This window comes from Neltuma alba, unplaced genomic scaffold (genome assembly GCF_004799145.2).
Source record: "Neltuma alba isolate B1F8T4 unplaced genomic scaffold, ASM479914v2 tig00012629_pilon, whole genome shotgun sequence".
Classification (NCBI taxonomy): domain Eukaryota; kingdom Viridiplantae; phylum Streptophyta; class Magnoliopsida; order Fabales; family Fabaceae; genus Neltuma; species Neltuma alba.
In genome coordinates, this window is record NW_021637069.1 from 212,605 (window position 1) to 223,324 (window position 10,720).

Sequence of the window (10,720 nt, forward strand, 5' to 3'; positions counted from 1 at the left end):
TTTCTCATGGTGCCAAGGTCACCAATATGCATCTGCCACCATAATCAACTTTTGTACTATTAAAAGAAAGTGGTGTCAGCTTTTGTACTATTAAAAGAAAGTGGTGAGTCTTTGGCAAATTAAACCATTCAGGAAATTTTTAGCTATATCTATTTTTTTAAAAAATAAATTAAGATTATTGACCCCCCTGAGGAGAAAAAGAACTGAGTTGGTTATGCATAAATATTTAGGTATATGATAAAAATATTTGAGCAAGACTCTTATCCATACAATCTAACTTAAATATTTCTTATAATTAGTTCAGTCCACAAATATTTTTATAGAATTCGTCTATTTATGAAATATTTTTCTAAGTAGACATGCCAATCACATCATCAAGGAATTATACTTTCAGATGACTATAATCTGGTAAAAATCTCTGGGATGAAGAAGTGTACATATGTTACAATGTAAAGTTGAAGAAAATTTAGGGGGAAAAAGGAGGTCAGAGACCAAAATCACTACTTTAGTGGCCAATTCGTCTACCAGACCCTTTTATATACAACGAAATAATCTTCCTAATTGAAACTCCAAGGTGCAAACGATACTTCCAAGTTTTGCAAGGAAAAAAGATGAAAAGTGCTTATCTTGAAGGTGGCGAAGAAATGTGAAATTTGGCCATTTTTACCCATGCTGCCATATACATTGCAAGAATAATCCATCCAAAGATGTCATATTTAAGATCACAGTCACTACTCTGCTGCCTTTTGGATTCCTGAAATAAACCAAATAACTGTCAATGAACAGCCAATGCCACAAATATGTGAGAATAGTGTTGTCCTTAGAGATGATTGAGTCAAATTACCTTCAAAGAGAAACATTCAGAGAAAAACACTATCTAACAATCCAACGCAACAAAGCTACTTGCATCATTTTCTTCCACAAACATGGCATTTAAGTGAACAACCAGTTCAAATGACAAAGAATCATAGGTCACATTCGGCAATAGAAACGTTTTCAAACAGAAAGGGAAAGAGGATGTGAATCAGAACGGGAGAGGAAAATGGGCTATTTATAAAATCAAGTTGAATGTTTGGGATAGAGGAAAAAATGAAAATATTTGAACAGAAGAAATTGAAAAAAAATAAACGACACAAAAAATACATAAAACTAGTCTCATATGATAGAAGAGTCATCCTTTGATATCACGGTTTCCAACGAAAATGAGACTTTTGAGCTGTCTTAATGGAAGGATCCTTTCCATATTTGATAGAAGTGAGCTTTTGATTGGAAGAACTATTATCGCCTACCAAACAGATCAAAACCGATTTTCTCTCCTTTCTCCCTTTCTTGAAACTCCTTTTGTCTAAAACTTGACTTAAAAATGTTCCTCAATTTTAACAAGCCGGTTAACTTGTGCCACACTCCCTCAGTTTACATGACTATATGAAACAATGAACTGCTGAGTATCTCTCAAAGCTAACTAACATCTCTATGCAGATAGCCAAATAACCAATCCACAGGAATAATATGTCAGCCCCAGCCAATGGTAGTGCTTTAACAGACACTTCTATGTAATACACGGCCAACAAATACAGAAGCAATGTGGCCCAAAAGCTCGTTAAATCCACATTTAGACTCGCATTACTTTATCATTCTATAAACACAAGCAGACCGATGCAAAACTACACTAGAGCTCAGAGAGACACAGCTTCCGCCAAATCCAAAGAGGATGTTGTCAAAACTCAAGCTTTCCAATTTCCACATCGAAATACCATTAGGGTTTATCTGTGGTGGTGGTACCAAAATACAATCTTGGTGAAACCACGTTAATCAATAATACAGATTAGAAATACATAATAAATTTTACCTATCAAGTTTAGGAGGCATAATGCCTCTGACGAAGGGAAAACTACAGAACAGATTATGTGTTAACAAAACCAGCTCCAGAAGTTAATATTGCAGGTTGGGGTATTTATAAGCATGACCACAGTTCAGTTCAATGAAATTAGATTCTCGCAGGTCTGACCTTTCCGTTAGGAGTGCTTGATGATTGGCCACTCTGCTCCTGATCAAACCCTTCTTTGTGGATCTTGACGTGCAATTCTGGGGCCTAACAAGTATGGTGAGTTTAAAAACCATGGAACTGCAAAACGACTTCTATGTAACTAACCAATCCAGTAACAACTAGATGAGTGACATTGCCAGATACAATATGTTGCATTATGACCCACACCAAGTTCAAAACAGCCTTTGGTCGATTGCTTCAATATCTATTAAATCATTAAACCTTAACCCTCTAGTCCGCCAAAAGATATTTAGCATGGCGGGTTTCAACATTAAGGGGCAGATACCCTGCATTTTCTCCTTTTTGTTATTGGTTCATAAAAGATCAAAAATATTAAGTGATAGACTATAGATCAATCAATAAAACCTGACAGAAAACCCTGAAGTAAACTGCAGAAGTTTTAACATTAATAGTTTAAATTACTACTTCTCTGGTCTTATTTATAGGGCAGAAAGATAAGACATTTTTTTATCTTATTTATAGGGCGATGAGAGAAATTTTTTTTGTATCAATGTACAATTTTATCCTTAATTTATTATATTATTAACTTTGTTTACATGAGATATAATGTATATTAAATAGGGATAAAGTTGAAAAGTTGTTGAATTTTGAATGAGAGTTAATGAAATTTAAGGTTTTTGTTGGAAGTGACTTATAAATAGGACCCTGAAGTAAACTGCAGAAGAAATACACAGCAAGAAGTCTTTCTTAGCAAACATGGGGGGAAAAAAAACAAGAAGAAGAAGAAGACTAGCATTTCTCAGGCTAGATCAAAAATAGAGTAATATGCAAGCAAGTTGCAGTCGATTTGAGCACAAAGAAGCAAATTTTGAACATGAATCCGACAGAAAAAAATATTCATGTGATTGACATAGCAATTTTCATTATACCTTAACAATAATTTCCAAGGACTTCTTATAAAGCTCATTCTGAGGATCCTACAAAAACAGATTCCACCACTTAAAAACTGCCAGATTTAGAACTAAAATATACTATAACTCAAAAATAGAATTTACCTCCTGTACGGCTTTTTTAAAACACTCATATGCCTTGTCAAAATAATTCTTTGCCTCATCGAGATCAGGAGTTAGAAATGCAAGAGATTTTTGAGCATTTGCCAGGTACCAAAGAGTGTCATGCTTCGTAGGACTGATTAGTAAAGCTTCCTCCAGATGTGAAATGGCATCTGTACAGTTGGTTCCGTCAAAATCCATAAGAACTAGAAAGAGCAACTCATGCTGATAAAGGAGAACTAACTTCAAGATGGTAGGCGTAAATTTTGCTCAGTGAGACTCATAATATACCAATAATCATCCTCTTGGATCCACAGGGATTTTGGCACTGCGACAACTCAAGCAAAGCTCCTCCCCACCTGGTCAGAATCTGCATGAACGCGTGTTTCAAAATAGTGAAAGTAAGGCCAGGATTTTGGTAATAGAAGAGGTAAAAATTTTCATTACAATTGTCCCTTCCTCACTTATTATTTACTATTGGAACAAAATTCAACATGTGCGTTACCAAAAAAAAAAAAACATGTGCTACTACGCATATATAAACATTAAAGACTATGCCGTGATTATTTAATGAAGCCTAAATAAAGTGGTAAAGTTTTAAGTCAGGATGTAATTATACTGAAGATTAATATGTAGAGACTGAAGTGATATTTCTTATTTGGCATGGAAGACCTACGTCTTATTCTCTGGAATTGAAATGGGATTGGTACATGTCTAAGGATTGGGTTGATAAAGAAATCTGTGACTGAATAATTTGCATAGATTAGTAACACAAGGCCAAAACGTGATTACGTGAACGGCAAGCAGCAATATTTCCACATTATCACTAAAATAAATTAAACAACCAAAAATCAACACCACACTGTCCAAAGAAATGCAAGAAATTAAAAGCTTCGATACAATATCATAAATTAATGAAAAGAATTTTGCAAAACATTTCTAGCACAAAATTTGTATGTCCGACGATCAGATAGCAGCAGAATGGCACTTTAAAAAAAAAAAAAAAGAACCTCGGCCTCATGAAGGTTCTCTTCGGCATTCTTCGAGTTACACTCCGATAACAGTGCGCGATCAAAGTCGTTTTCAGAAAATTCCATTGCGAAACGCTGGAAGGGAGAAATATGAAGCTTTTCTTCAAATTTGCATCTTCTTCTTCTTCTTCTCCTCCTCCTCCTCTCTTTCTGCCTTGATACGTCGCAGGAAATCCGTGAGACTGCTTAAGATCAAGAATCGGTAGTGATGCATATGATAAATTCAACATCAAACTGCAATTTTGGTATTTCATAGCCAACATTTTGCGCACCTTTGTTCACGTCGAACAGGTGATGGAAGTTGGAGAGGATGGGGGGTTCGATAATCTTAATCATTGGTTTTACATGATCAACCCATTATTTGAGAACCGAGAGGGAAAAAAATGGTGGGATTGGTTGTGTTTCCTTGTCATTCCCTCCTTTTCCTCACTAATAATTGAATTGAATTAAAAGAGCAAACTGATTTACCCAAAAAAATTATCATCTCCAATTTGTTTCTCTCGCAATAGAAAATTATTCTGTTCATGCTTGTCTCTCCCGGTTATATATTTTTAGTATTAAAACCTCACATTCTTTAATATTTTGCCCTCCTACAACCATTTTTTTGGTGGCTCTTACTTTTTAATATTTAACTTATTCATTCCCGCCAATATATATAGCACTCCACGTGTCCAACATTAACAATGTCATTCAGCTCATGGAAACTTGACGTGCCTTTTAAGGGATGTTTGATTTTAGCTTATTTTAAATAATTTGGTACTATATAAAGTAAATGCTCTTCTGATAAGGTAGGAAGAGAATGTATTTTTTTGGTCAAGTTATGTAACTTTACTCTCTATTTATTTTATGGATTGTCACTTTCTTAAAAAGTACCATACAGTTAAATAAGAATAAAGTTTTAGAAGTTACTAAAACGTAAGATCGAGTTAATGAATTTAAAGTTTTTTTAATTCGAATGAAATATGTTAAATGAAGTAGCTTGCAAATGAAACTAGAAGACCGCGAAAATAATTTTGTCTCAGACATAAGAGTTCATATGATCTATGACCCTTTGGATGTGATGAAGAAGAAAGTTTGAATCACATCTTTGCACAATATAATACAATTACTCCAAGCCAATATGGTTCGTTAATAACAAGATTAAACTCTCTTTCTGTTTTTGCAGTTAGATACAATACAAGAAGCAATCCTGGCAAACAATCCTGTGCACATATATATGTACATATATATATATATCACTGCCAGCCAAAAAAGGCAAAAAAAAAAAAAGAGAAGAAAAATCTAGGTGTATATTGTGAATAATTAAGGAGAGAATGGACCAGAATAGGAGGAGATGACAGAAGAAGACTCGTCTCTGATATGAGAAGCGAAGGTAGGAGGTTGATGAAAAACCTTTGTACTGTTGTGTATTTTGTTCCTTCCAACATCCTTAATAAACGACATATTTTGCTTCCCCATGTTTATGCTATTCATTGAAGAACGCCTACCACTGCTAGTGCCTGGCCTCATCATCCCATAATTATTATTCTCTTGCTCTACTCTTGCTCTTGGACTCGCCGGAACCTTCTTCTTTTCCTATCACAGAAAAATCCCAAGTTAGACAGTAATATTTATCCACTAAAATGAAGATACGTGTATATTTATATTATACTGTATATTATATGCATATTTGATGTTTTTTCAATATACTACCTTCTCCGATTCTTAATATAAGAACTAGTTGACTAATTTGAGTAGATTAAAAAAATTTGTTAAGTTAGTTATTTGTAATAAATAGGTGTTGTCTTCTTTAAAATACCTTGCTAATCATGTATATTAGCTAGAATTACTATTTGATGAAATTTTTAACATGTGCAACTACCACAATGATTACTTTTAAAAAAATGGATAAATAAAAGAGACAAGATAGATTGAGATCTTATAATTGAAAATCAAACTAACTCTTATATTAAGGACTGGAGATAGTATATATATACTACCTCCGGTCCTAATTATAAGACCCAGTTGACTAATTTGAGGAGATTAAGGAAATAAGTTAAGTTAGTTATTTGTAATAAATAGGTGGTCTTTTCTAAAATATCCTTACTAATCAATTATATTGGCTAGAACTATAATTATTAAAAGGACTATCTTGGAAAAAAATACATAAATATGAGAGACAAAGTGGATTTTGGTCTTATATTTAGGACCAAAATAAAAGTTAAACATGGTCTTATATTAAGGATTGGAGGTAGTATTATATTTGAAATACTTACCCTCTGCCTTCTTTTCTCTTCCTCCCTTTCTTGCCTAACTGCGTTATACTCTTCGAACATCGCCATCAAAGGTACCTGCCAAAAGATTTCATTTTTCATATCGTTATTAACTTGTCATCATTTTGTACTCACCATGCTAAAAATGATATACATGTGTGTATACACACACGTGTCTGTATAAATCAATGTGTGGCCGTGGGGTTAATTATATTGTTCATAATTTATATGTATAGTCCGGAGAGAATTTCTCATAGATACATACGAATGCATGACGAGAGAGAAAAAGAAAAATCACGTCTAATAAAGGAATATGTCATTATATAGTGTTTATTTGTCGTAGGATTTTTTGGTGATTACTACAAAGAGTACTTTTTTTATATTATAGATACTCCATCTAATTCTAAATATAAAACCCATTTTATAATGTAATTTATAGTACAAAATAAATCTTATATTTAAAATCAGAGAAGTACTTTTCTTCCTAATGCTTGAAGTGAATTTAGGGGATGTTTGGATAGAAACCAAACCATAATTTCAAAAGTACTTTTACGGTTTATGAAGTAAATATGTAGAAGAGTTTACCTTGTTTTACGAAAAAGTACTTCTTAGAAGCACTTTTGGACATTCCCAAACACCTTTTTAGATCTCGTGCGATCTACATCTAAGTCTATAACTGTAACTAAAAGCCTAATCCACGACAAAAGTGAATGTATAATTCATAACCTTATAAAGCAATGTAGAACTTTGAATTGAAGGCATAATTTGCGACAATAATGATGCAGAACTTTTAATTTAAGAAATCTTATCCAAGTAAACAGATTTGTCACCCGCTAGGTCGCTACTCTTAATTAATTCCGTGTCATTTCAGTTTTATGGAAAAAAATGCCTTTGAAGGTACTATTAGTCTAGCTCTAAACGTAGTGGCTTTATTTAATTAGGATGTATTATTGCAACCTTACAATTACTTTAACTCTTTAGTTTACTCTTTCCAAGTACATAGTTTATCAATTTACGTGAAGAATAAATAATAATTAATTGGGAGTTTCAAATATTGAAAATGGGCTCATTATATCTTACTTGATCATACAAGAAAACTTTATTTCTTTCTTCTTCCCAACTCCTAGTCATATCCACAAGCATGTCCACCAAAGCTGAAAAAAATAAAATCAAGTTAGCAACATTTTTTTTTTGGGGAGTTGATTAGGTCTCGTTGTTTTTAATACCTGGTATTTTCTTGACCAGTGATCTAGCTCGTTCTGCACGTCTCAAGTTCTTATGGTTTCCTCTACTTACTGTGTATCGTTTCTCATCCTGACACCACATACACAAGTTTCTTAATTCAGAATATCAATTTGGACTCAAAAGTTCATACTTCACAAATCTGAAATGACAAGGTGATATGAAAAATAGAGTATCAATTTGACAGTGAAGATGTTTGTGCGTGTGTGTGCCTGGGATTTTCTAACCATGCTGTATTCTTCAAGCCAGCGTTCTTCATCGCGTGCCAATATCCACTTTTCTACTTTCTCCATTATTGCCTTCCTGCTACAAGCTTCTTCTTTTGCTCTTGCTATCTGTTCGTCCATGCTCATGAGCAGATCCGAATGGTCGATCTCCCCTTTAAATTTTACACGTTCAAGTGATCAATCAGTTCAATTTCCACGTTGCTTCAACACTTTCAAAGCCATTCATATATAACCTAGATGTATATAAATATATATATCCCACTTTCTCACCTGAGTTAATGAGTCCAACAATATTGTTTATATCTGACTTTGAAGGAATCTCCATGTGGGTTTTACTGCATATGAGCTCGAGTTCCTCCTGTTTCTTCTGAAATAGCTCTTTCATCTTGCTGGCTTTAAGTTGATCCAGTCTCCTTACTTCAGCTTCAGCCTTGGAAAAATCTTAATTAGTAAGACCCTGAAATGTTTCTGAAAGATCCTGATAGACATATGTATCAGATACGTAGTCTATGTACTAACCTGTTGAATTATTTCTATGGTGAGACTTCCTGGATCTGATACTTCTGCTGGTGAGAACGACAACAAATTGATCACATGAGAGAAAGGTTTCTGATCTTCTTTTGGTGTGTCCATAAGATTCCATAGCTTTATCAGTTCTTTACCTAAATGATGAAGCTGTAAAATTTATCAACAAGCGGTTTCAGAGACGGATATATCAGTCACATCCACCTCTAAACATATTTTTAATGTATGACTATGACATTCCTCGTATGAAAAGAAACGACGAGATGAACACTTTTTCACCTGGTCGAGTCGCTTGTGTTTTTCTTCCACGAGGGATTCAACAGTGTGATTGAGTTTAGTGAGAATAGTGTCACTGATATTCTTTGTTACTCCACACAGATCGTTCAAGCTTGGATCAACTTCTGTGATGATGGCTGAGTAATCCTTTCCCAGTATTATCGACAAGCTGTGGATTATGTCTACGTATTTCTCCACTTGTTGCAGCCTCTCGTTCTTCCAAAGAACAAGTAACCCCACACAATATTAAGAAATTTGAACAATGCTAAGTTTATATAACAAACATTAAAGTATAACAATCCTACTTAATTTGTTCTAATTCATATAGAGATAGCATACATGTATTTATTTAAAACAAGGAGAGAGATAGACACATGATAATAAACTCTACTTGTGTGGGGCTCACGTGTCAGAAATGAGGCCCGTTGTTATAATTTTCTAAAGTGACTTTATTTAAAGCAAGGAGAGAGATAGATACATGATAGTGGTGGGTCCTACTTTTATAAGATGACCCTCATACTAGAAATGAGGCTTGTGATTATATATCTATCTTTCTCTTCATTTAGCTAGAAAACTCTGGGATTAAGCCACAATACTTCAAGTTCAAGAGATTATATTGGATTTTGTAATAGTACCTTCTCATTGTGGAGGCGTTGCAGCTCACTGTTGAACTCATCAAGTTTTTTGAGAGAGAGATCATTTTCATTAACTATGATGTTTGAGGTTGTAGTAATGTCGGATTGGCCAGCAATTTCAGCAGAGAGTTTCTGAATTTGGGACTGCACATTTCGGAATTTGCCCAACCTCTCTTCTTTCCTCAGTCTCATCTCTTTCAATGCTGGTGTTATTGAATCTAGCTGTTCTTTCAGTGTTCCTGCCCTTTTCTCTGGCTGCCGTATATATATGATTAACCAGGTCATGTTTTCCATACAACAACAGCCTTATTCTACTAAGTGGGATCAAGCATATGAATCATATGACGTCATTTGATCATTAAATATGAATAAAGTTCCAAGGAAAGCACCCTCTCATAATTACTCATGAACAAAATTTAGTCTCATTTAGATAGACTCCATATATCAGTAAGAAAAGAAAAGGAAAAACATATCATTAAGGTTATTTTCTGCCTTAGTTTCCAAGGACTAACTAACAAGTAATAAGTATCACCAACGAATAATCATACCCGTACTCCAGGAAGAGATGGTTCACCAAGAGACAAAAGAAGGTGAGTGAATTCAGCTTCAGACTCAGCAACCTGCTGATGAAGACGAGCTCTTCCTATATTTGCTCTGTCAACTTTTCTCCTATAAGCATCCACACATTCTTGTTCCAGCTCCAACAACATTTTCTCTCTCTCAAACTCATCTTCTCCTACCTCATCCCATATCATCTGCAATCATTTCAACACAAAGTTATTTGAACCTGAAACTTGCTGCATTTTAATCAGTAAATAATTAACTATACCTGCAGTTCCTGCAGTAAGAATCCGCATGATTTTTCCAGCAACGTGGAGCTTCTTGAGCCGATTAATGGAGTCTGAACCGAACCCATATTAGATTGTACTCTTCTGATTATATGATCACTAGTGTGTCAGTACGTTGTTGTTGTGAAAGATGGAAGACGCAGAGGGATATGACTGAAGGCTCCAATGTTCAAGTGTGGATGGAAGATGGTAGGAGCATGTTGGGTATGAGTTTTTGCTTCAAATACAAGCATATTGGGAATGGGAAGCTTTCCATGATTCTTCCAGGCTTTCTTTTATTATTGCTCTGAGCTTTTTAAGAACATGAGCAGTGTCTTTGTCTTTCAGACCTAAAACTGGTAGACTTCCATAGTCATAGATGTGATACGTGTTCTGCATCACCCTTTTGTTCTCGTCTTTTTCACTTTTGTGCGACTTCATTCCCACGTTAACTTTGGTCTAATGCCTCCGATCTGTAAATATTTAAGTTTTTTGGTAGTAATTACTCATTAGATTAACTAGGTGCAAAGATAATAGAATAAATTAGAGGGGAAACATTGAATAAAACGTACCACCTTGCTCACCTAATTGCGTGTTAACTCAACAGAGGGATGTGTGTGTGAGAGAGTTTGATTCAGCCAAAAG

General features: G+C 34.5%; 2 protein-coding genes across 3 annotated transcripts; both read right to left on the reverse strand.

Moving 5' to 3' along the window:
• Positions 1 to 622: 622 nt before the first annotated feature.
• Positions 623 to 4,157, reverse strand: LOC114729356 (mitochondrial import receptor subunit TOM20-like). Its single transcript, XM_028916352.1, has 6 exons — positions 4,071 to 4,157; positions 3,352 to 3,430; positions 3,064 to 3,233; positions 2,938 to 2,985; positions 2,009 to 2,092; positions 623 to 754 (listed from the first exon to the last, which is right to left on the reverse strand). Exons 1-6 carry the CDS (start codon positions 4,155 to 4,157, stop codon positions 623 to 625), a joined length of 600 nt encoding a protein of 199 aa, XP_028772185.1.
• A 1,031-nt stretch (positions 4,158 to 5,188) lies between these two features.
• LOC114729372 (65-kDa microtubule-associated protein 8) lies at positions 5,189 to 10,355 on the reverse strand. Of its 2 annotated transcripts, XM_028916372.1 has the most exons (11): positions 10,078 to 10,354; positions 9,797 to 10,003; positions 9,249 to 9,503; positions 8,617 to 8,829; positions 8,332 to 8,487; positions 8,083 to 8,242; positions 7,813 to 7,964; positions 7,570 to 7,657; positions 7,424 to 7,497; positions 6,347 to 6,421; positions 5,189 to 5,666 (listed from the first exon to the last, which is right to left on the reverse strand). In XM_028916372.1, the coding sequence occupies exons 1-11, from the start codon at positions 10,162 to 10,164 to the stop codon at positions 5,394 to 5,396; spliced, it is 1,740 nt and encodes a 579-aa protein (XP_028772205.1). In that variant the 5' UTR covers positions 10,165 to 10,354; the 3' UTR covers positions 5,189 to 5,393. The 2 variants fall into 2 exon arrangements, with proteins under 2 accessions (XP_028772205.1, XP_028772206.1); XM_028916373.1 differs by lacking the exons at positions 5,189 to 5,666; positions 6,347 to 6,421; positions 7,424 to 7,497 and having other exon boundaries at positions 7,643 to 7,727; positions 10,078 to 10,355.
• Positions 10,356 to 10,720: the final 365 nt, after the last annotated feature.